Source organism: Macaca thibetana, chromosome 4 (genome assembly GCF_024542745.1).
Source record: "Macaca thibetana thibetana isolate TM-01 chromosome 4, ASM2454274v1, whole genome shotgun sequence".
NCBI lineage: Eukaryota > Metazoa > Chordata > Mammalia > Primates > Cercopithecidae > Macaca > Macaca thibetana.
The window spans coordinates 38,283,073-38,309,778 of record NC_065581.1 but is presented as its reverse complement, the minus strand read 5'-3'; the positions used below and the strand labels follow the sequence as shown (position 1 = coordinate 38,309,778).

General features: G+C 44.0%; 1 protein-coding gene across 1 annotated transcript in view; it reads right to left on the bottom strand.

Annotated features, from left to right (window-relative positions):
- The window catches only part of CMTR1 (cap methyltransferase 1), a 49,125-nt gene that overhangs the window by 15,493 nt on the left and 6,926 nt on the right, over positions 1-26,706 (bottom strand). The window contains exons 3-13 of the mRNA XM_050787595.1: positions 22,916-23,067; positions 20,652-20,810; positions 16,708-16,800; positions 15,176-15,247; positions 13,894-13,988; positions 13,723-13,795; positions 8,196-8,394; positions 7,325-7,443; positions 5,344-5,440; positions 4,902-5,034; positions 3,999-4,178 (exon numbers count right to left, since the gene is read on the bottom strand). Of these exons, the coding sequence (XP_050643552.1) occupies positions 3,999-4,178; positions 4,902-5,034; positions 5,344-5,440; positions 7,325-7,443; positions 8,196-8,394; positions 13,723-13,795; positions 13,894-13,988; positions 15,176-15,247; positions 16,708-16,800; positions 20,652-20,810; positions 22,916-23,067 (1,372 nt within the window). The remainder of the gene's footprint in view (positions 1-3,998; positions 4,179-4,901; positions 5,035-5,343; positions 5,441-7,324; positions 7,444-8,195; positions 8,395-13,722; positions 13,796-13,893; positions 13,989-15,175; positions 15,248-16,707; positions 16,801-20,651; positions 20,811-22,915; positions 23,068-26,706) is intronic.

Here is a 26,706-nt window from a genome sequence, read left to right as displayed (position 1 = left end):
TCCTGATATTAAAACTTCCTACAAAGCTACAGTAATAAAAACTGTCTACTACTGGCATAAAGACAGACACATAAACCAATGGAAGAGATAGCCCAGAAATAAACTCTTATATATATGATCAAATGATAGATGCCAAGACCAATCAATGGGGAAAGGGCAGTGTTTTCAACTAATGGTACTGGGAAAACTAGATATTCACATGCAAAACGACCCTCACCTAATACTATATACAAAAATTAACTTAAAATGAATCAAAGATCTAAATGTAACAGATAAAACTGTAAAACTTGGCCAGGCGCAGTGGCTCATGCCTGTAATTCCAGCACTTTGGGAGGCCGAGGCGGGAGGATCACGAGGTCAAGAGATGGAGACCATCCTGGCCAACATGGTAAAACTCTGTCTCTACTAAAAATACAAAAATTAGCTGAGCGTGGTGGCATGCACCTGTAATCCCAGCTACTCAGGAGGTTGAGACCGGAGAATTGCTTGAACCTGGGAGGCAGAAGTTGCAGTGAGCTGAGATTGCACCACTGTATTCCAGCCTGGCAACTGAGCAAGACTCCATCTCAAAAAAAAAAAAGAAACTGTAAAGCTCTTTAAAAACATAGAGGAGGCCGGGCGCGGTGGCTCAAGCCTGTAATCCCAGCACTTTGGGAGGCCGAGATGGGCGGATCACGAGGTCAGGAGATCGAGACCATCCTGGCTAACACGGTGAAACCCCGTCTCTGCTAAAAAAATACAAAAAACTAGCCGGGCGCGGTGGCGGGCGCCTGTAGTCCCAACTACTCGGGAGGCTGAGGCAGGAGAATGGCGTGAACCCGGGAGGCGGAGCTTGCAGTAAGCTGAGATCCGGCCACTGCACTCCAGCCTGGGCGGCAGAGCCAGACTCTGTCTCAAAAAAAAAAAATAAAAAAAAATAAAATAAAATAAAATAAAAACATAGAGGAAAGATTAATGACACTGAATTTAACAATGATTTCCTGCATATAACACCAAAAGCACAAGGAATAAAAGAAAAAAATAGGTAAACTGGATTACATCAAAATTTTAAACTTAAGTGCATCAGAGGACACAATCAATGCAGTGGAAAAAAAAAAACCCTACAGAATCCCAGATATTTTCAAATCACATATCTGACAAGTGATTAATATCCAGAATATATAAAGAACTCCTACAATTCAACAACAACAAACAAACAAACAAAAACAATTAAAAACAGCCAAAGGTCAGCCAGACATGGTGGCTCATGCCTGAAATCCCAGCACTCTGGGAGGCCTAGGTGGGCGGATCACCTGAGGTCAGTTCAAGACCAGCCTGGCCAACATGTTGTAACCTGTCTCTACTAAAAACACAAAAATTAGCTGGGCATGGTGGCAGGTGCCTGTAATCCCAGCTACTCACAGGACTTGTATCCAGAATGTAAAATAATTCCTGCAACTTAATAAAAAGGCAAATCAATTTTTTTAAATGTTCAAAAGACTTGAAGAAACACTTCATAAAAGAAGATATACAAGTAGCCAATAAGCACACACAAAGGGGTTCAATATAATCAGTTGTCACAGAAATACATATTGAAACCACAATGATGTAACACTACACCCCACCAAATGGTTAAAATAAAAGACTGATAATACCAAGTGCTGACAAAGATGTAATCAGAACTTCATACTTTGTCGGAAGGAGAATAAAACAATGTATATAAATTGTTTTATTGTTTTTATATATAATATACATTTTTTTTTTGTGACGGAGTCTCGCTCATTGCCCAGGCTGGAGTACAATGGCGTGATCTCAGTTCACTGCAACCTCCACCTCCCAGGTTCAAGCGATTCTCCTGCCTCAGCCTCCTCAGTAGCTGGGATTACAGGCATGTGCCACCACGCCCAGCTAATTTTATATTTTTAGTAGAGATAGGGTTTCACCATGTTGGCCAGGCTAGTCTCGAACTCCCGACCTCAGGTGATCCACCCGCCTCGGCCTCCCAAAGTGCTGGGATTACAGGCATGAGCCACGGCGCCCAGCCATAATATACATATTATATGTATACTATATACATATACATTGTTTTATTGTGTGTGTGTGTGTATATATATATATATGATACACACGCACAGTGTTTTAGAAAACTATGTGGTATTTTAAAATAAACATACATCTCCTCTATGATCCAGAATTTCCCACTCAGGTATTTACCCAAGGGAAATTACAACATTTGTCCACCCAAGCTTTGTATAAGAATTGTTTTTATCAGCTTTATTCGTAACAGCCCCAAACTGTCAAGTGGCCATTGACAAAAGAATCCCCACACAATGGAATGGAATACTAGTCAGCAAGAAAACCAAACCAACTAACACAATATGAATGAATCTCAAAAACATGATGAGGAAAAAATCCCAGACACAAAATACAAAGTTCTAGAACAAGCAAAACTAACCTGTGGTGATAAAAATCAGAAGAGGGGTTACCTTGGGGTTGCCTGAGGAGGGGCACAAGGAAATTTCCTTAGGTGATGGAAACGGTTTTTATCTTTTTTTTTTTTTTTTTTTTGAGATGAGTCTTGCTCTGTTGCCCAGGCTGGAGTGCAGTGGCGCAATCTCAGCTCACTGCAAGCTCTGCCTCCTGGGTTCACGCCATTCTCCTGCCTCAGCCTCCCAAGTAGCTGGGACTACAGGCACCTGCCACCACGCCCGGCTAATTTTTTGTATTTGTAGTAGAGACAGGGTTTCACTGTGTTAGCCAGGATGGTCTCGATCTCCTGACCTTGTGATCTGCCTGCCTCGGCCTCCCAAAGTGCTGGGATTACAGGCGTGAGTCACTACGCCCAGTCACGTTTTTTATCGTAATAGGGATGGTAGGCTACAAGGCTATATGCATTTGTCAAAACTGATTAAAGTATACACTTAAGATTTGCATTTCACTTACAGAATTATACCTCCACTTTTTTAGAAAAAGAAAAGTGGTTGGTTATAGAGTTGCTTAAATACTCTGTGCTATTGGAACCACTGAAAAGAAGTCCAGTTCTGCCATGCTTCTATGCACACTTGTTCAGCCAAAAGACATGTTTCATAACCCAGAAGTGTTATAAAGCCCTAGCCAGGCGGATCCCGGGGACTGTTTGTTTCCTCATCTATAACATGCTGAAGTTTACTGTCTGCTCCACTTTGGTGCCTACCATTGCTATCAAAATGAGGGAGCTTATATGGTAGTACTGTGGAAAGTTAAAACACAAGGCAATACTGGAAAAATAGGAGAGAATAGGACAAAGACTTCTTCCCCTTCTGTGATTCTCCAGGGCCACCTATATCTTCAAACTTCTCTGGGGGACTTAAGGTTGGACCCTTAACTAAGGCCTTTCCAACACCTGTTTGTCCCCCTAAGAGAGCACTTTCTGTTGATTCACTGCTACTATACAACCCCCCAACCTATCTCCAAGCACTTTTTTCTAAGGCCTGCCCACTGAGAAAACTAAGCCAAATGTCACAACTTGAAATTATTACCACTAACGGAGTGGGGAAAACAAAGAAGATAAAGAAAACAGCATTTGGATCACCAGTTGGGAAACTCATGAGCTGGCAAAAGTTTGGGCACTTCCAAAGCATGTTATACACATGCTTTCCATCCATCTCCTGCCTCCAAACAGGGACTTCTCCAGGCAACAAGCATGATGGCCTTCTACAAACAGCAGCAATTAAAGGGAAATTACTCCTGCCTCCAGGGACACAGGCTGCTCTCTGTCAGCTATACACAGGCTCCTGTGGGCAGGCCTATACTAGCCAGGCACCTACCTGCCACCTTTGGGATAGGGCCTGGCAGCAGGATGGGGGTCCCTGAGGGTAACTAACCAAAGTCCCAGGCGGCCCTGGAACCAGCAGACCATACTCAGTTGCCAATTTGTCGGGGTTGACAAAGTGATACCAAGAGCCAACCATTCAGTCTTTCACTCTCTGGTCTTCCTTAGGACCTCAGTGGTGCCAGCAAAAACCAGCCCGTTGGCTTACCTCTCATTGGACCGTATCATGTAGTCAGTAAATTCATGGTCTCCCTTGATCACCTCCAGGGGGACCACCAAGTTGACGTCGGAATCAGTGTTCCGCAGCTGATTGAGTTTAATATTCACTGCGAAGAGGTAATCCCGAACGTCATCTATGCCCACCTTCAGGCCCTTGCACACCACATACCTGGCAGGAGATACTCTGTCACTCCACCGAGCAAGGGCTTCCTCCCCATACATTCCTTTCCCCCAACCCCTTGTGGAATCACAAAGCTTAACAACTTCCCTATTCAACCTTAGGCCTATGCACAAAGAACAACACAGACCCTTTGCGCACTAAAGTTCCCCTCAAATCCTTCCCTGTTAAGCTCTATTTCTACTCTGTATGGCAGTAGTTCCTAACTTCCCTGTGACAGACGGGCTGTGTCACAATCACCTGGGGAGTCTGTCAAATTACAGACCTAATGAATCAAACTCTCCCAGGAGAAGGCCCAGAAATATGTGTTTGTAACAAGCCACCCGGCAATTCTGATTAGTTGCGTTTTCTCTCACCTTGTGTGTGGGCAGTGTCACACTGGGACCCCAGTAGTGCCTTTGGATAGCAGCTCCTTGCCCCTTCCCAGCCCATGCCCCCCGAAGTGTCCCTACTATTGGTCACCTTCTCCTGGACCAAGCTGAGAGTCCCTCACATAAGCATGGAGAATAAGGCTTGGGAGAAGGAGGCAGAAGCTGAACTGGCACATCACAAGACCAAAAGATCCAGGAATCCTGAATCCTGTTGGCTCTCATCACTTCTTTAAAGTCAAGGTTTTAAATGTAGCTTAAGAGGTCATGCCAGAGAGATGCACCATGATTTGCTGTTCTGACATTTAGCCAACTAATCTGGCTAATATAGAGAGAAAGGCTTCACCTCTCTGAGTTGGCAGGACGGCTGGTAATAGGCTTGAAGAGACAAACTCGTTCAAAGCAGCAGTAGAGCAGGTAGACAAGCCCCACACTAAACGGTGTGAACAGGTCAAAGGTTTTACAGATGAAGTGGCCTCCTAGATTAGAGAGAAAACACCAAAAGCAGCCAATGGGTCTATTCCAAGAGATGGGTGAAGTAGTCTTGGGAGTAAATATGACAAAGTCAAGGAACCAGCACCTGGGTCTGTTAAAAGAGACAATTTAAGGGGGAGAACCAGTTTTGAAGGGGACTTTGAGGGTTCTTTCTCCCTAAATTACTCATTTAGCTACCTGTCAGCTAACACAAGCAGATTTTTTTAACTTCCCCTCCAACCCCTTATACATGCTCTTGTCCAATAGGGCCTCTAGTGGGTCCTGGGGTGAGGAGACAGCTGAGGAAGTGTCACCTGTCCGGACAATGGACAGCGCCATGAGGAACTGACACAGAAGCAGCTGCTTGCTGAGGATCTCCTGCAGGTTCTCCTGCCCCTCCACCGAGAAACCCTGAAATGAGAGCATAAGGAATGGGGTTAGAAAGAGAAAGGAGAAGGACTGAGAATAACATCACTACCTCATCTTCATCAAGAGTTCTTGAAGTGTTTTCATTGATCACCATCTGACTGATGAAGCAGCAGCTCAGTGTTGAGTTATTTTAGAAGGTCACTGGGCTTGTTAGATGGAGTAAGCACAGGACTCAGACCTACCACTGGACCAGCTCCACTTTCCTGTTCTATCATTCCCAGGGGATGGAACCAAGCCTACTTTTCCAAGGAGATGGTCTAGAAAGTGTTTTAACTCATGGGAATCCAGGGAAGAGTAAGGCAGAACAGAGGCAAAATATTGGCTAGTCAGAGGTCCACCACAACATAAGAAACAGAATGCTCTGGTGAGTCCTAACAAGACCAGGGAGTGAGTGCAGTGAGAAAACTCTGCTTCGGCTTCCCACTCTGGTGACAGGAGAAAAGTTAACCTTCCTAGTCACAGTAATCTTTCTCTGTTGACTCAGGTTTTACTTACAATACCCCCTTTTCTGTCCTAAGACCACAGTGCCTCTTCTCTCCAGCTGGCAGACTCTCTGGCCAGGGTATTTACCGAAAGAATGTGTGATGCTATTTCTAGAGTGGTCTCCCTCCTTGTGAGATCCCAGCAGGAGACAGAGAGTAAGGCTTACATAAAAGTAAAGGAGGCCAGAGGACATCGGGTGGCAGAGTGTTGTTAAATGGGTATAGTTTCTGTTTTGCAAAATGAAAACTTCTGAAAATCTGTTTTACAACAGTGTGAATAGACTTAACACTGCTGTTAACACTTTAAAATGATTAAGATGACCAAATTTGTGTTTTTCACAATAAAATAAAAAAATAAAAAGGACACTGACCTCTATTAAACAGGCCCCAACCAGGCCAGGTCTCTCTGACTCAGTTCTACAAAAGTGATAGCTAAAGGACTCAGGATAAAAAATGTTTAGCAGCGTCTTCCAGACTTAAAGATGCTTCTCAAAATACATGTCTGATTATGGAGTCAATTTAAAAAAAAAAAAAAAAAAAGCCTGGGTCACCCCTCTACACTGCTGAAGTGCTGAAGCAGAAAGCCCTCGAGTTCGCAACTCTATAGCTGCCGCACTGCAACAGCTGCCTCATAAGCGCTATCAGACTCCCACATCTGCTCAGCCAGAGCAGCACCCTCCTCACAGCCAGCCCCAAGCCTGTCATCTGTTGTTCCCTGCTGTGCACAGTGCTTCAGTGAGCCTGGGCATCTTTGGGTATCACGCTGACATCCTGCCCACCTTCCTTCAGTAGCCACACAGCTACTGCTTGAGAGGCCACCCAAAGAGCCCCAGAGGCTTTTCTCAACTCTAGCTATATGACCCTGGAGCAGCTGCCACATTGTCTGTCCTTCCTCTAGAGTAAGTGGTGGCTCACTCCAGAAAGGAATGCCTGCATTGTCAGATTAGTGGGTGAGAGCTTCTGCTGAACAAAGCTGCAATGGGCTTCCTTCTGTGCCTCAAGCAGCTGCCCGTAGACAAGGCCTCTTGAACTTTCACTTTAGCCCAGCCCTGATAAGAGCCTCCCATGGATTCCCGTGCTGCCGTCTTTGGTGAGGTGGCCATCTGTCAGCCTATGAGAGGCTTACAGGTGACCATGTATAGACAGCCTCCACCAGGAGCAACACCAAGATCACCCTACTCCAGGCAAAGGTATCCACAACATCAGTCTCTACAAAATTATCATTTAAAAAATGTACAGAAAGAATGAAAATGCATCCCCTACAATCTGAATTGTGAAATATCACCTTTGGGGGCAGCTAAAGAACCAGACAAAACAAACAATTCTCAAACCTCTAAAATAACAAATCCTTAATGCATCAGTCTATGGAAAAAAGGTAACCTACCCCATCAGCCATCAGAAAGTGGACACCCTTGCGATCTGTGTTATCCAGGACAAAATTCCGAAAAGCAGAGATGTTCTCTGGGCGGGTGATATCTCCATCTCCATCAATCCCACCCTCACCTGTCAGAATACAAGAGTCGTAGTGAGTTCATCTGCCCTATACATGTCAGGAGCTGGGACACGAGTGCTCTGGGACAGATAACACAGGCATCCGGTGTCTCGAGAACTAGGGCCCATCCTGCAAGGCTCCCTTACAGTGATGGACCAGGAGGAAGAATAGTACCCTGCTATAATGAAACACAGTCCCAAACGGGTTGACCAACCAAAAGTCATCAACTCTTGGAACTTTCTCTTCAAGACCCAAATTGTGGTTAGGGCACCAACATCTAGGCATCAATTTTTTAATAAGGACTGTTTAGAAAGGACTTAGGATTTGCTGCCAAATTACAATCAACATAGAGCAGAGGGACTGCTGTGGGTTGCCAAGCTGTCTGCAACCCAGTGCATTCCACACCTGGCACAGAGGACTAGAGATGGGCATGGGTTTGTAGTTGTTAATAACCCTGCCAGTTCTCAGCCAGAGATCAGGCAGCTTCATTATCTCCTGCCACCACAAAAGCAGAGCGCTCCTGAAAGGAGGAATTAATAGAGCCTTGATGAGAATCTGCTGAGGGAGTGTTTGACCTGTATTCTACAGGCCCAGGGTAAAAAGGTATAGTCCAGAGGAAACCAAGATTCTGACAAGATCTGTGAAGCCCAGGGTAAGAGACAGGAAAGAAAACATGTTATGTGGATAACAACTGCTTCTGACCTGAAGTCCCCCTACAGGGGCTGTCCCTCATATCTCCTAGTACCCTCCTCAGTGTCCCTACCATAGTAGGGTTCGAAGAGTTCACTGGAAGCAGAGTAGAAGTCCTCCAGCTTGAAGTCATTAGGGCCCTTCAAAGTCATTCCAAAGCCCTTTGCATGCCACTTCTTCCTCCACAGCACATACTCTGAGAAGCCACCTGGGCCTGCACAGACGTCGGCAAAGTACAGAAGCTCAGCTTCCCGGTCCTTCACCAGTGGCTTCTGCAAAGGGAAATGGAGGACGGGAGAGGAAGGAAAACAAGACAGCTCAATAGGGAACAGGAAGGAGAATGCAGGGAGAGTAAAATAAGCCTTTCAACAAGTACAATCCAGAGCTCCCACCAGGGCCACAGCACCCAGGAAATGTATCTTCTGGTGATCAACACCCTTTAGTGTTGCCTCACCCACTCTCAAAATACCCACAACACCTATCACATCACCAGGCCTAGCTCAGACTCCTCATAAAAACATCTTCATGGAGCCGGGCATGGTGGCTCACGCCTGTAATCCCAGCACTTTGGGAGGCCAGAGAGGCGGATAGTCTGAGGTCAGGGGTTTGAGACCAGCCTGGCCAACATGGTAAAACCCTGTCTCTACTAAAAATACAAAACATTAGCCAGGCGTGGTGGCGCATACCTGTAAACCCAGCTACTCAGGAGGTTGAGGCACGAGAATTGCTTGAACCCGGGAGGCACAGGTTGCAGTGAGCTGAGATCGTGCCACTGCACTTGAGCCTGGGCAATAGAGCGAGACCCTGTCTCAACAACAACAACAAAAAAAATCTTTATGGGTATCTGACTGTACATTTTTTATTTCTCAGAGTGTTTTCCTCACCATAGACTGCCTTTCAAGAGTCCTACTGAACAGAAATATGCCCCACATTACAGATAAGGAAAAAGAGGCACCAAGATACAAAGTCACAAAGTAATCTGTTCACAGCCAGTCTGCAACAAAACTAAATTAGGGTCCAGTTGGCCTAACCACTAGACTCACGTCTTCCTGTCCAACCAAAGCCTGGGGGGCTCTAACATCACCCTCTCCCAGCCACAGGAACCTCCCTTTTCCCATCATAGCCTCTGTCTTCCCTTCTCCCCTTCCTCCTTGGCTCTCCCAACCACCTTTTAAAAAATCCCAAATAACTTTTTATTTTGGAATTATTTTAGATTTACAGAAAAGGTGCCAAGATAGTACAGAGTTCCCGTACCCCTCAGCCAGTCTCTAGTTTTGTTAACACCTTACACCATGGTATGTTTGGCAAAACTAAGAACATTGGTACCTTACTATTAACTAAACTCCAGACTTCATTTAGATTTCACTAATGTTCTTTTTCTGTTTGGGATCCAATCCAAGACACCACATTGCATTTGATCTTTCTCCTTTTTTGCACTCCCTTTCTTCTTCTCCTGCCCAGTGCTGGGTGTGGGGTTGGGGCAGGGCACAGTCAGAAGCTGACAAGACAGAGAGGGAAGGAAATACTGGTGTGCACCAACAGCAGCTTCCAGGCAACCGTCAGAGCACCCAGCAAACTCAGGACTGACTAATCATCACTTGAATTTTGGCATAATTACATTTGTGGCCCCTTGAGTAGCTTTCGCTCTCTCTCCCCAGCATTTTTTTTTGGTTTTTTTTTTTGTTTTTTTTTTCTGTGGCAATGCGGTCTCACTCAGCCCATGCTGGAGTGCAGTGGTGCAATAATAGCTCACTGAAACCTTGAACTCCTGAGCTCAGGCAATCCTCTTTCTTCAGCCTCCTGAATAGCCGGAACCACAGGCACACATCACACATTCAGCACATTTTTTTTTTTTTTTTTTTTTTTTTTTTTTTTTTAGAGACAGGATCTTGGTATATTGCCCAGGCTGGCCTCAAACTCCTGGACTCAAGCAATCCTCCCACTTCAGCCTCCCACAGTGTTGGAATTACAAGTGTAAGTCACCATGCCCAGCCTAGCTTTATCTCTTAACCTCACATTTATGCTGAACCCAGTACTGGCCCATATTGTATATTTATACTTCTCTTTTACGCAAATGCTAGGTATGCTCTTACCCACACCTGAGCCCTAGACAGTGAAATTCTACCCACCCTCTACAGCAGAGAGGATGAACCATTTGCACTGGTGACAACAAAAGGTTGAGTTATACAAGTGGGTAACTGCAAAAGACTAGAGTTGGCCTCAGACCATGATGAACACTCAGCCAGAAGAGGCTCAGGGACCTCAGTCTTCCCTCTCTACAGGTTCGGCATGGCTGAGTACTGGTCTGAAGTTCTGCAGCTGCTAGATAACGATCAGAAAGCTTTAGGGGAAACAGTCCCAAGAAAGAAACAGACATACTAACGTTTACAACCCAATCACTTCTTGGTGAGAGGGGCCTTTCTTCTGATGATAGCTATCTAGCTTTATCAAAATAGTGAAAAAGTCTCTGGAGAAAGTGACTTTAGCTAAAAATAAATGTCATCATCCTGTTATAAGCCCACTCCAGGCATGCTGGGTCTTAATCATTCTTTCCCCACTTCCCTACTAAGCCACCCCAGCATTCTTGGTTCCTGAGCCATCAATTATTCATCTTTTTGGATTATATTCATTTGCACACAAAAAAGACCTAATGGTATTTACCAAGAACATTATGTAGCATCTTCGAGTCAGCCTGGTGGTAATGAGGCAGGGGTCACAAGTTTAAGCCCTACACATACTGCAAAGAGGGAAAACAAGGTTCTTTGCCACCGGCCGTGCCCTCTGAGTGAACCACTGGTCCAAAGGAAGACTGGGAGATGGATGCAGAATGATCAATGCGAGCACCTCACCCCTGAAAAGGGGGCATGAATATGACCTCGTTCTGTGATTTCAAGACGTATGGTCGTTATAGGTCATGGCCAGGAAGTCTTTTCACAGGAAGGACAGCTGGGGTTCTCAGCCCTGCTACTTACTGCCTGTGCAGTCAAGGACAAGCACACAATATAAGTCATTAAGCTTGAGCTTGCTCAGTTATAAATTGGGACTGATGCAGGTATTTCTCCAGGCTGTCGTAGGACTAAATAAAGTATCCTATATTGAAAAGCTTTACAAACTGTGAAGTATTAAACAAATCAATGCAAGATGATATTGTACTCAATCAGATCAACTTCCTCAGAGTCAAAACTCTTGTCCCTTTCCATGTTTTTCTCTTTCCAGTGGTGAGTACAGCAGCACTGCGAGTACACTCAATGGAAATTAGACAAATGATGTCTACATTCAGTTGTCTTCTGCAGTGCTTCACACATAATGTATTCTTGTCTCAACAACATCCCCAGGCACATGAACCCCTGATATAATGTAACAGTTTATAATATGCTTCCATATACTCCAAGGATCTAAATTTCCCTCCTTCCTTTGTCTCTTCCAGTTCTTGCTTACAGCTTCTTTATTTTCTGCCCCTCACCCCCTTTCTCCTTTACGATAACCTGCAGCACCACAGACCTACTTAAAAACTTCACAGTTGGCTGGGCGTGGGAGTTCACGCCTGTAATCCCAACACTTTGGGAGGCCAAGGCAGGTGGATCACCTGAGGTTGGGAGTTTAAGGCCAGCCTGACCAACATGGAGAAACCCCGTCTCCACTAAAAATACAAAATTAGCCAGATGTGCTGGCGCATGCCTGTAATCCCAGCTACTTGGGAGGCTGAGGCAGGAGAATCCCTTGAGCCCAGGAGGCAGAGGTTGCAGTGAGCCGAGATCGCGCCATTGCACTCCAGCCTGGGTAACAACAGCAAAACTCCGTCTCAAAAAAAAAAAAAAAAAAAAATTTCAGAGTCTGCTCTATCACTTGTTATCACCTCCTAACCTCTCCACATTCCAAGCTTCAAATTCTCCTGCTCTTAGTCTATAATTTGCCTGATCCAAGAGCCACTACGACCCTACCAAATGTGGGTGTGTGCCTGGGCCTTCAGCCACTCCCTCTTCTGCTGGGGACTGTTCTAGTGTCTCTGCTTGCCTGAAAACCACACCAAGCCTGTTGGGCTTGGCTGTATCTCTGGTCTTCAGGGGAAAACGGAAATGAAAAGAGAGAATAAAACACTAGGGGCTCATGAGAAATCACTTTTTTTATAGTGGAACGTAGAGAAACATTTCTGAAAGGGCAATTCTCCGTGGCCACTAACAATCAATTCAGGTCAAGAAGCTGCCTGAAGCATTACAAACACGGCTGCCTTTTCCTATGTAACTAACGTCTCTACCCTCGACCTGAATGGTACGATCCTGATGCCTACTTCATTTTCATGACAGCAAAACGCAATAACCAGATACCAGCTGCTAGAGGCATTTATATTCAAAAGCCAAAAAAGACACTGTGACTTCCCATCAGCTTGACAGAGCTCCTCTGCCAGGCAGGGGTTTAAAGGAAATCATTTGGAGCTCAGAAAATTAAATCAACATTATATCAACCTAATTTTCTCAAGATGCTAATTCCAAGAGCCCTTTTGTGCTGCCTGCTGGTACTGGGGAAAGAGGAGGGAGACCTGGGAGCGAAAAATGAGTAATGGCTGGAGGGGCTACATGCCAGTTTTGCCAGCAAGGAGGAAGCAGTTAGGTAGGTGGAGCTGAAACATTAAAGAACTTGGAAAATAAGTTTCTTTAGCCAGTGGATAATCAGGGGTCTAGTGGAATGAGGGTGAGTGAAGCAGAAACAGGTTTGAGGATAGCTGGCTCCTGGCCCTGTCACGGTCAAAGAAAAGTAACTTTCTAGGACCAGGTAAAAATGCTTTGAAACCCTGAAGAGTATTCTAGAATGAAATTTCCTTTTTTTTCTTTCTCTATCACTATGGAGAGTCTACGTTCAGAGAAATGAGATGCAGCAGAGTAGAAAATCATTTTGCTTTACCACTTCTTGAAAAGGGCTAAAGCCTTATAATTACGATCCCACGCAAAGCTTGTTCAGAGAGGCAGAGAAGGAAAGTGGCTCAGTCTAAAATTACAGTCTCAGTGCTGGGACAACTCTTAAGAGCCTTTTGGTTCTACCCCAGCCCTCTGGCAGGTTAGTACAGCTCATTTCAGAATGAGGCAGCTGAGGCCCAAAGAAGGTGTAAACTTAAGTAATCCCTCCTGCTTCATAAATGCTATGTCCCTCCTCACCACATTCCAACAACACAGGCTAGATTTTCAGATACTACACTGATTTTAAATAGATCAGTGAAAAGGCCCACTGAAATGCCCACATTTCATCCAACACTCAAACCATATTTCCCAGTACCCCCCTCTCATACCAGAAACAGCACCCAGATCAGGTGATGTCACCAAGTTTCAATCTGGAAAATAGCTTGCTATATAAAAACGATATTCACCCTTTCACTCTACCTTCTGTAGGGTTAGGGGCTTGGATTCCAGGACTGAAGCCCTGGAGACAACTGCTTCACTCCTGGGACCACAGAAGCACTGTGGGACCCTATCTGAGGAGCTCAAAGCAAAATATCTCCATCACACAGTCAGAATACTCTCCTAGCATTGAACAAATGGCAATGGCTGAGCCACTGAAGCTTAAACCCACTTAGCACCATGAATTCAAAAGCAGAATCTTGTTCTCACCCCATAAGAGTCCCGCGGATTTGTGAACATGCGATCAAACACAAAATCCATGTTAGCCATCTTCATTGCTGCCCTGCAATAAAGCAAGACAGAAAAGTACTAGATGTACTAGGCTCAACTGAAAAGGTAGAGCAGGGAGCATCAGGGGAGGGGAGGGAAATGTCAGCAAACCTGTTTAGAAAGAAGACTCCTCGGATCATCTCGTAGGGATTGGCCCGAGTCCGAGCTCGCCGCATCTCTTCCCCATCCAGGACATCAAACACGCTCTGCCCAGAGAATCAGAACCTCAAGGTGAGCTCCAGGACAGGAAAGGGATCTTAAGAGCCTGCAGTGCCCAACTCACAGCCCTCCAAGGAACAAGGTTCCTGTGGCATCTCAGCTCTGAAATGTCTCACTGTGTGACCCTAGACAGGTTGCTTAATCACTTGCTCAACTACCTTGCCGGTAAATTGGTAAAAAAAACAACAACAAACAAAAACAAAAACAATGTAAGCAGGTGCCTGGCACATGGCAAATGGTTAAAAAACAGCACCCGCTGCTACACACAGAGCCACCTCTGGGAATTGCTAATCTTCATAGTAAATCTGTTTCTCCATTCCATACCAGCAGCTACTCTCCAAGGGATCAAAGTTCTGGTATGAAGGCTTACCTGACTAGAGCTCACTTAGAGAGAGGAGAAACAAACAAACAAGACCAGCGTTTTCTGATGGCATCTACCACACAGTAGCGATCCCTTCTCTCAAACTCCCCTGACCAATTTCCTCTCTAGATAAAAAAATCCTCACATTACCTGAGTTCCAGTCACCTTATGGACATTCCCAACCCTATGCCTGCCAAAAAGTAAAATCTGTGAGGCTAGTCTGAGGCCTGACTTCTTCACCAACCCATTTCCTCCTCAGTTTCCCTGACTCATTCTGCCCACAGACAATGTGATTCTCAATTAGGCCAAAAAGTATCAAGGGGAGGCTAACATTTACCCAGGTACTTCACACCCACTATTTCATTTAGTTCTCACAACAACCCCAAGAAATGAGTATTTTCTCCTCATTTTATAGATGAGGAAACTCAAACTCAGAGAAGGTAAAGCAACTGGGCCAAGTTCACACAGCAGAAAGTTGCAGATCTTGGATTTGAATCCCGGTCTATCTGATGCTGAAGAAAGACTCCAAACCTTTTGCTATACCAGGCCCTCTCAGGATTACAATGAACAGACCCACTGAGGTTAGGCGGATCCATTCTTGGCTGCTGACCACAGGGACAGCACAACACCCACAGGGCAGAATGGTCACCCGAGAAAAGGACAATTTGCAGATATGAACCAAGCTATGCATCTGATCTCTAGTAAAAATCTTAACTTTAGCCTTCCCACAACCAACTCAAAGGATAAATGGAAAAGTCCAGCAAATCACCTCCCACAAGGTTTTCATATCTGGTTCTAGCCACAAGACCTTACCTTACACTGCAACACACTATGAAGCAGCTCTTCCCCACAAAACTCTGTTTCATCTTCAATAATCATCTTTCTCTACAGGGAGAAAAAAGCAGTAAGTAATGACCACATATGACTGCAACTGTCAGGGATGAAGGAAGAAATTAGGGTTCTAAGTAAGTAAAGCAAGAAGGGACTTGGTTCTCTGCGAAGAAACATCAATCCCTGAAGGGTGGGAAAGAGAAAATCCTAAACCCCTCTGGCTATTCTCCAGATGGCTGTGAGATGAAGCACCCCCTCACCCCCACCCCGGGAGCTCTGAGTAGAGCACTATATGGACACAAGACTCATGAATGCTGAGGCTGGGAACATCAAACAGGAAGGAGATATTCAAGCTGTCTAACTCAGGAGCACTGAGGCAGAAGGATGGGGAATGCCTCAAATGACAAAAGCTTGCCCTTCCACCAGGAAGCCTCTCACTCTGTGATGAGTACAAATGCATGATACTAGGCACTGACCTGGTAGCATTTCAGAAAACAGGGACGTTAAGGGGTCTCACGGGGATATCAAGTGCAACCCCCACATGAGTGAAGCCACTTCTAAACCAGTGAAAATCTCTTTGGTCTCAGGTTTTACACTCTTAAAAATTATTGAGGATCCTAAAGAATTTTTGTTTATGCGGGATAGATAATAGATAGATAATCTATTATCTAGAATTCAAATAATTATATTTGAAATTAAAACTGAGATTTTAAAAATATTTTTAAATTCAGTTTAAAAGACTAATGTTAACATAAATACTTTACAGAAATATATTTTCAGAAAAATAATCATATTTCAAAAAAGAAAAAAATTAGTGAGGACAGTGGTACTGTTTTCCATTTTTGCAAATTTCTTCAGCATCTGGCTTAATAGAAGGACAGAGCTTCCTCTCTGCTTTTTCATTCAATCTGTTATAATATCACATCATAGCCTCTGGAAAATTCCACTGGACACTTGCAAGAGAATGAGGATGAAAAGTGCAAATAACTTTTCAATATCATTATGAAAACAGTTTTGCCCTTGTGAACTCCCTGAAAGGGTCTTAGAGATCCCCGGGAGCACATATACTTTGAGAACTGCCCTCTAGACCTATTGATTTGGTGGCCATCTACTTTATTCTCACAATTTTCCAGAAGAAGATTAAACAAATTCCCTCTGTAACAATTCCATCATTACTTTCTGAGGACAATGTCCTTTCATCTAGCAGTGATCAGAATATACACAGATATGTATGATAAGCCACTTCAAAAGGCATCCATGAAGAAGACAGAGATTATACATTTTGTCTGCCTTATAATTTAAATGACTCGGAGAAAAGAAAAAGCCCTGCCATATCTCCAAGGGGCATACTTGTAAAGCTCATGACACTCCCTCCTGACACAGCTTTATTCCTACCAACGTGAATGGTCAGATTCACATTTTTCTTAAACTGCAAGTATATGTACATACCAGACTCGAGCAACTGAAGTCAAGAGGGTGCCAAGAAGTCAGGGTACATTTTCCTGAAAGCCTACCTTTCCCACGACCATCCAATCGCTCATTTCCTGAGTGTCAGGAATTTCAGTGGTACATTCTGGAAACCATGACACCTGCTCACAGGCACTGGGCTACAAACAAAAGAGAGGCTAGTAAGACAAGTATGACAGACCCTCAAACCTAAACCCCAACTCATCAAGACTTACCCAAAACAATCAAAAGGGACTGAGACAGACCGAAAAGGGTGCAGGTTGCTGAAGCCAAATGCAGTGGTCAGACATGAGAAGTGAGAGCCACAATTCTAAAGTTTAACTTCTAAAGGCCAGCTCCAATTCTGCTTAGAATCCTTAGAAACTTCTCAAACCTAAGGTTTCTTTCATTTGTTCCATCATTATTTAATGAATACCTACTATGTGTTAAGCACTCAGAATGCAGAGTTAAATAGGACATGGTACTTGGCAAAAGGGGTTTGCAATCAGAGCAGTGAAGACACAGAGAAGTAAACAGGCAGTTATCACGTATGATGTAGGTCTATGACAAGATAAGTATATCAGACTTAATGACAATGAGTCTCATCTCCTGATTCCTTTCAAAGTGTTATTCACAAAACAATCCAGAAACTGGTAAATAGGATTCCTAGCCCATTCATTCTAAGACAGAACAAAAACTGACATCTCTAATGGCTGCTTCCTCTTAATTTTTCAATTACTTTCCTATCAGGCCAAAACTGTGCATTAGGATCATCTGCAGTGCTTCTAAAGAGTGCTGATGCAGCTGGGTATGGTGGCTCATGCCTGTAATCCCAGCACTTTGGGAGGCTGAGGTGGGCAGATCACTTGAGGTCAGGAGTTCAAGACGAGCCTGGCCAACACAGTGAAACCGTGTGTCTACTAAAAATACAAAAATCAGCCGGGCGTGCTGATGCACATCTGTAATCCCAGCTACTTGGGAGGCTGAGGTGGGAGAATCCCTTGAATCCAGAAGGTGGAGGTTGCAGTGAGCCGAGATCGCACCACTGCACTCCAGCCTGGATGACAGAACGAGACTCCATCTTGAAAATAACATAACATAACATAACATAACGTAACATAACATAACATAATAAAACAAAATAAAATAATAAAATAAAATAAATAAAATAAAATAAAATAAATAGTACTGATGCCTGGGGCTGGGCACAGTAGCTCATGCCTGTAATTCCAATGCTTTGGGAGGCCAAGGTAGGACTGCTTGAGGCCAGGAGTTTAAGACCAGTCTGGGCAACACAGCAAGACCCTGTCTCTACCAAAAAAAGTCCAAAAAATTAGCCAGGCATGGTGGCACAGGCCTGTAGTTGCAGATACTCAGAAGGCTGAGGTGGGAGGATATCCCGGGCCCAGGATTTCGAAGTTGCAGTTAACTGTGCTTATGCCACTGCATTCCAGCCTGGGCAACAGTCCAAGACCTTGTCTCAAATAAAATAAAAACTAAAAAAAAGTACTGATGCCTGAGACCCACGTCCAGAGTATAAGATTCTGCTGGTCTGAGGTGAGGCCTGGGGATAAGTTTTCAGAAGTCCCCAGATGATTCTACTGCGCAGGCAGCGCTAAGTGCCACCAGGATAGAGAAACATGAAATATAAAACCTAAACAGATGGCTAACCTGCATGGCAGCTTCACATATTGGCTCCCAAGCAAGTGTGGAGAAGAGATTCACCATTGCAAATTGAAGCAATGTGATTAAAAGTAATATTACATGCTCTGAAAGGCATAAAATGGTATCACAAAGCAAGGTCTTGAGGGCAAGCCAACCAGCATCAACAGAGAAAAAGTTGAAAAGAAAAATTACTGAAGCCTTTTGTCCATGAATCTGGCAGTGAATCATGGCTTCTTCTCCTGGTCAAATCTATCACATTTAAGCATAAAGGTGACAGAGTTGGTTATAAATTATAAACTCTAGAGAACAAGAAGCTCATATAAACTTGGAAAGAAAAAGCAGACTCAATCAATGTCCCAATGGAAGTCTGACTATTATAACTACCTACAGAGTGGACTTTGTCCAGAGGGTCATACCCTGTCCTCTACATTCCTAGGCTGCAGTAGCCACTAAGCACGTATCCTGTGGTAACTCCAGGATTGGATATCCACCCCTGGACACCCAGACTCACCTGCTGTAAAGAAGTGGCTGCCAACTGACACTTATCTCTCTTTTTTTTTTTTTTTTTCCAGACGGAATCTCGCTCTGTCGCCCAGGCTGTAGTGCAGTGGCACAATCTTGGCTCACTGCAAGCTCCGCCTCCTGGGTTCACGCCATTCTCCTGCCTCAGCCTCCGGAGTAGCTGGGACTACAGGTGCCTGCCACCATGCCCAGCTAATTTTTTGTATTTTTAGTAGAGACGGGGTTTCACTGTGTTACCCAGGATGGTCTCGATCTCCTGACCTTGAGATCCGCCCGCCTCGGCCTCCCAAAGTGCTGGGATTACAGGCGTGAGCCACCATACTCAGCCCCACTTGACCTAACTTTTACTTTTACTTACAAACTTTTACTTACTTTGGGGCTTTTTTTTTTTTTTTTTTTTTTGGAGACAAAATCTCGCTCTGTTACCCAGGCTGGAAGGCTAGAGTGCAGTGGCGCAACCTCTGCTCACTGCAACCTCTGCTTCCCAGGTTCAAATGGTTCTCCTGCTTTAGCCTCCCGAGTAGGTGGGATTACAGGTGTGAGTCACCACACCCAGCTAGTTTTTGTATTTTTAGCAGAGACAGGGTTTCATCATGTTGGTCAGGCTGGTCTTGAACTCCTGACCTCAGGTGATCCACCCGCCTCGGCCTCCCAAAGTGCTGGGATTACAGGCGTAAGCCACCACGCCCAGCCTATAAGGTGATTTCAGATTTTGAGTTTAGCAATGTTAGTTCAACATCTGCCCCACTGAAAGGATGTGGATTCTTGTTTTAACACGAATGAAGACATAGAAACCACCAGGTAATTCTGAGATGAAAGCCCACAATCAGCAACCAGCAGCAGGTATCTACCCTATTCCGCATTGCCAGTCTACTGGTCTCAATGCCCACAACTACAAGGCAACAGCGAGACTGGCCCCAGAACCCAAGAGCTCCTCACTCGTCAGAATCTTACTCAGAAGACTTATTAGGCTTTTATCACGTGCAGATTCACGTGACTTCTTTCCTGAACTGGAACATTAGGGAGACAAATAAAATATCAATTTTCCAGAGTTCAGAGCCACATTTGAAGCTGAACTACAGCAACTATGCAGAAAGCTAGATGTTTGAGTTCCATTTTCTCTAGTTTCAACTCTATAATGGTAATATCTCAATGTTATTTTTAGGTGTTTTTACTGTACCCACTACAGATCCTTTGTGGAGTAAGACAGGACATAAATAAATGAATAAAATAAAATCTCACATTATCTGTGCCATGAAAAGGGATAATGAGAGTTTCTTTGGATCCTCAGGGTGAAAACAAACTGGTACCCAAGTAAGCAGACTACACCCACAGTAGAAAAGCAATGTGGCATTAAAAAAGCACCCATTTGGAACCTGGATGGCATAAACCTGTGGAGGTACAAGGATCTTCTTAGAAGGCACCTACTCCAGTCACTCACACAGTGAGAGAGTGGGTGCTGCCTCGGCCTGCTTGAACACTTTCAGCAGAGAGAACACACTGCCTCACAAGGTATCCTAGTCCACTAGTGGAGAGCTGTAACTATTTATTAAAGTTTTTATGGAGCCAAACTCTGCTTTTCAAGCATCTTCTACCCATTGGTCTTAGACAGTCCTATGATGCAACAGGAAATCCACATCCCACCATATCTCCCCCAGCCTTCTGTTTTCCATTCTGGATATCCCCAGTACTTTCCATGTAAAAAACTAATTCCACTTTGCTCGTACTGCCTCTGGAGATTTCTAGCTTGTTTATATGGCTTCTTAAAGTCATGCATCCAAAAACACCAGTGGTTTTTCCATCTCCTCCTCCCTTTAACACTTACCTCTGGCTCATCTCGCCAGTCCACGTTCAGCTCCTGGTCAAAGCCCCGGAGTGTCAGACCCAAGCCTCTTCGACCTTTCTGACTGGAAGCCTCAACGATGTCCTTCCGACCCTGGCTGTATTTACCCAATCCTTCACCTTCCCTGAAGCCCATCTTGGCCTGAAAAAGTAATGGAGCACAATTAATTAAGTCCAACAGACATTTTTTTTTTTTTTTTTTGAGACGGAGTCTCACTCTGTCCCCCAGGCTAGAATGCAGTGGCGCGATCTCGGCTCACTGCAAGCTCCACCTCCTGGGTTCATGCCATCCTCCTGCCTCAACCTCCTGAGTAGTTGGGACTACAGGCGCCCGCAACCACGCCCGACTAGTTTTTTTGTATTTTCAGTAGAGACGGGGTTTCACTGTGTTAGCCAGGATGGTCTCGATCTGCTGACCTCGCGAACCGCCCGCCTCGGCCTCCCACAGTGCTGGGACTACCGGAGTGAGCCACCGTGCCCAGCCCCAACAGACATTTATTTAACCCCATCACATGCCAGACAGTGTGCTAAATCCTAAGAAATAAAGACGAGTAAGGTCTAAAGTTTGTCTTAGCCTAATGAAGAAAAGAAGCATAAATAAATAACTACAGTATAACTGTGGGCCCAGTGGCTGGCTGTTTTGGAGGTTAAAGTCTATGGCAACCAGAAACTGGATAAATGAGATGGGACCTCATAGCCGTAATTAAAAGCACCCAGAGTAGTTAATGAATCTTATTGGACATCTGTTAATTTGTCTGATTAAGTGAGAAATAGATCTAGAGTAGAGGTGATAAAGAGAACATAATTTAAAATGGAACCGCTTCAAGTAACTTGTACCTTACCCTTATCCAGTCAAACCGCCTTACTAGGCAAGGATAACTGGCTTTGCAAGAGATTAAAAACTTGCCTCATATAAAAGTGAGGTATGGGAAGTGCTATAATACCCTGGGACAGAAACAGTTTTTTAAATGCCACAACTATCTGTAAGTTCTTACTAAACTTTAGAGTTACTGGGCCCAGGTATATACCCAAAGATTAGAGACTTGAATCCCAAACCCCACAGACTCCTGCCTAATAAAAAAAACTCCAATCCTAAGAAGATCTAAATTTCCCTGGAGGGTCTGTATTCCCTCTGAAAGCGGCATTACCAGCTAAAGAGCTGAATGGAATTCCTATGGTAGCCACAAATATTTCTCTCAGGTCAAACAAGCTAACTGAGTCACAAGCCTTTCCATCTTTAACTTCCCCAAATCTTGTGCCCTGCAAACTAGAATCCTGACCTATGGCTTTAGCAGTGACAATTCTCATTCTTAAATGAATCCAAGAGAAAATGGAGGAGTCAACTATAATATTTCTTTCTTTCTTTCTTTTTTTGAGACGGAGTCTCACTTTGTTAATCAGGCTGGACTGCAGTGGCGCGATCTCAGCTCACTGCAACCTCCACCTCTCGGGTTCAAGCGATTCTCCTGACTCAGCCTCCTGAGGCGCTGGGATTACAGGCACCTGCCACCATGCCTGGCTAATTTTTCTGTATTTTTAGTAGAGACGGGGTTTCACCTGTTGGCCAGGCTGGTCTCGAACTCCTGACCTCAAGTTGATCCGTCTGCCTCAGCCTCCAAAAGTGCTGGGATTATAGATGTGAGCCACTGCGCCTGGCCCAATTATAATATTTCTAAAGCTAGACAGAAGGTAAACTTGGATTTCTCTAACATTTGCACATACACTAAGGAATATGAGCAGGTCTTCCTAGTCACATTCTCCTTGTGATATATCAATTAGGTATGAAAGTTGGGAAAAATAATTGGGCCTTCTTTCAGAAAAAGAATAAATGGAATACTCCCATTTATTTTAGGCATCTGGGAGTGAACAGGATTTTAGTCATTTCTTTTGACACCACTCACTAGAGCAAAAATTCACAGCATGAAGCTTCTTTATCCACTGACAAATATCCATGTTTAGGGAAGTATATTCACATGCTAATAATAAGAATTCATTACTATGGATATGAAAAGGTGATCCAGTCCAGACAGGACAGCAGAAACAGGCCTAAGCAGTCGCTGCCCATAGATGATACAAACATGATAGATACTTCTATCAAGAAGTGGGTCACATTCTGCCAAATTTCAGTAGCTGATAAGCAAAGGAAAAACCTATGGCCAAATTTTTCTTCTTTTCATACCAATACAAACTGCCCTTCTTTCACTCTGCTGGTGGGGCTTGAGAAACCCAACCCAAGTGCTGACATACCATAAGCTTCTGGGAGACGCTATTATACATGGAATAGCGAGAAGAAGTTCCCTCCACAAGGGAGTCTGCTTTGAATGCATCATCGAAAGAGTCAGAGCTGTGTTGTTTCCCCTCGGTCTCACTATCAGACCCACTAAGGCTTGTAGTAGATGCTGAAAAAGAAAAAGGAAAATGTTTAGGTAGGTTTATGGCACAAAATAGCCTCCAGAAGTCCAAGTTTCATTTATTCAACTACTGTTCAGTATACACAACGCACATATAAAGTTCATTAAATGACCTAAGGTCAAATCTATTCTCTACCTCTTACTAGCCAGGTAATCTTGGGCAAGTCACTACTGAAAGTTCCTAATGGACTTGACAAAATGGGGGCTCAAAAATAACAGTTTTCATTCCCTACCCTTTCAATTTCCTCCACTACAAAACTGGGATGGTAATACCTGCTTCACAGGATTGTTTAAAGATTAAATGAAATAATGTATTTGAAAATACGTTGTTGGCTAGGCATGGTGGCTCACGCATAATCCCAGCACTCCAGGAGGCTGAGGTGGGTGGATCACATGAGGTCAAGAGTTCAAGATCAGCCTGGTTAACATGGTGAAACCCTATCTCTACTGAAAATACAAAAATTAGCCGGGTGTGGTAGTGCGTGCCTATAATCCAAGCTACTTGGGAGGCTGAGGCAGGAGAATTGCTTGAACCCAAGAGGCAGAGGTTGCAGTGAGCCGAAATTGTGCCACTGTACTCCAGTCTGGGCAAAAACAGTGAGACTCCATCTCAAAAAAAAAAAAAAAAAAAAAGAAGTACATTGTCAAATATAAAGTGTATTTACTGAAGATATGATTGTTATTTCTGCTGCTGGTGGTTATTATTTGAACATCAGTATCCAAACATTGATGCCTGATTCCATTTTCAACAATTCCATTATAAGGCTAACATTTTTATTTCTTATAATTGCAAAAAGAACTTTTGGAAGGAACGATATACAAGAAGACCAATAAAAGTGATTATTCACACATTCAGGGTTTAGTACTTGGAGACAGAATACCCAAACAATTACTTGGAACTAGTGAAAGCGAAAGTGACTTACATTTTTATACCACGAAAGTTTACACTGGCTGTCTTTTTATATTTTTTGACTTACAAACCATGTGAACATATTATCTATTAAAATTTAAAATAAACATGAAAATACCAACTTAGCAATGTGGCATAATTCCTTTGAAAAAGGGACACCACTCAGAAAGGGTGTTGATTCAAAACTTGGCTACTTGTAAGAAGTAGTGAGGGAAAGTCACAGAAGGCAGTGTGTAAAACATTTTTTAATGGACCCAAGATGGTCACTATTCAGGTATTTCTAACTTGAAGAATACATTATAATTCTGAAGCCAATCTTCACTGATCCATCCATTTCCCTACCAGAACCAAAACCTGTTAAGGGTTGACATTCAAGAAGAACAAAGCTTTTCCCAGCACTCTAGGCCTAATGATTATCCCCTCCACTGTGCTCCATCCAGTAGTACCAGTGCCACTGGCACAGCACTCATCACATTGCGTTAGAGCCAGTTATTGTTTGCCACCTGCTGTCCCCACTGGACAGGGTCACTCCTGGAGGGCAGGAACTGTGTCACAGTCTGTACCCAACACCTGGACTGAGGTTTTCCATTTAATAGAAATTAATTAAATTATTACCATAGTAAATGTAAAGATGCGTCAGCCAAGTGTCACTTTCCTAAGGACCTACAGAGTATATGACTCCTTAAGACATTTTCTCTTACAAATAGTGCAAGCTGTTCAGGTCTCAAAAGTTTAAGGATGAGAATGGGATCTCTATATCTTAACAGAGAATGGAGCCCTCCTGGGGTTATGATTTAGCTTCTCTACCAGTAGGGAATTAGGACATCTGTCATAGTTCAGAACACTGATACTGTTTAAAAGATCAGACTACTATACTGGTTCAGCACCTATTCTATAAAAGATCGTGCTACATATAATGGGGTACTGTGCAAAAGTAACAATCCTCAGAGAGCTTAAAAATCTAATAGGTAAGATAAACATGCATTTTCAAGGATATAACATTTTACAAAAGAAAGAAAAGACAGGTGAACATGTGTGAAATAATAAACTTAAAACCAAAATTCTGGCTCCTAATAAGTTAGCAAGGAGAAATTTTGGTTGAGAATGTCCCTGTAAGAGAGGCACAAAATTCTGCCCTTCCCTTTAAGGTGGCTGTCTAATTCTCTTAATCGAGTTGACTTGCTTACATGAACCAATCTGGCAAACGCCACAGAGTGCCAGAGTGTGCCACTCAGAAAACCCAGACCATTAAGAATGAGTAACCATGGAAACCGAGAGGTGAACTCATATTTCTTTTGTTTTGCATTTTCCTGCATTTGCTGCATTTGTGAGACACAAGAATGTATTAGTTTGAAAATTAGGGGCCAGGCACGGTGGCTCACGCCTGTAATCCCAACACTTTGGGAGGTCGAGGAGGGCGGGTAACCTGAGGTCAGGAGTTCAAGACCAGCCTGACCAAAACGGAGAAACCCCATCTCTACTTAAAATATAAAATTAGCCAGGCATGGTGGCACATGCCTGTAATCCCAGCTACTCGGGAGGCTGAGGTAGGAGATTCACTTGAACACAGGAGGTGGAGATTGTGGTAAGCAGAGACCGAGCCATTGCACTCCAGTCTGAGCAACAAGAGCTAAACTCTGTCTCAAAAAAAAAAAAAGAAAAAAATTTAGGGTAAAAGAAAGCTATAAATAAATACATTACCATTCCAAGCCTTGGGAATAGGTTGGTTCCTTTCCAGAGAAATCTTCCAAGAGCAGCAAATCTGAGGGGAAAGGCCTTCTAAATGGCTCAAGACTGTTCTAGGGCCTCTCGTCTATTCTCCCACGCAGAGGAGAGAGATGCACTCTGCAACAGAGTGCCCACATGCTAAAGAACTGCACTTCCAAAGGTGTAGATTCTCTTCACCAATTGCTTTCATGCCTTCAACCTGTACTGCTTAATACAGAAACAGGTGGTACCAGGAATGTGGGCAGCTCCCTAAGCACGGCCCTAAAGTTCCTTTTGGGCAACCCAGGGATCCAGGGCCCTGACTAATCACAAGCTACAATGCTAAATCAGTTGCTATTCCTTTCACCAGCAATCTGGACATTCATAGGTCTACCTATGAAAAAGTCTGAAAACCTGGTATCCTCCTCAAAGGAGAGTGTGGCCTTGCTCCAGCTCTAGAGAGTTGCCAGGCTGTTAGACTTGCCTGATGCCCCAACTATGAGCACGGAAATAGTGCAAATAACATTCCTGGGCACGCAGGGTTCCTGCCACCCTAAGATCTCAAAGGGAGATCTTTTGTTTCCTTCTGTCTTCAGCATATCTCTGGGCAAAAATGACAGCGAGAACCAAATTTGAGTGGAAGGCTCACGAAGCAAATCAGTGGTGACTCTGGTGTAAAATTCCAGTACCAGACTTTGGCACAAAGATTTTTCCCTCCTACTCTTCCTCCCAAGGTGTTACCTAATGTACACTGTCCTTTCCAGGTTCTAAGAGTGAGGTTAATGTGAGTAAAATATCACCCTACTAGGCAATTCCTTGTGAGATCAAGAAGTGTGCTAGATAAGCAAATAAGTCTTATTTTTTTATTTTATTCACGTGGTATAGGAGGCCACGTCTTATCTTGACATGTTTTAGGCCAAAGATCCCTAGATTATTCCTGATGTCCACAGACTGCCACAGCCACTACTCATTCTTACTCAGGGGCCTTTGAGGCTACTCTTTTCACATGA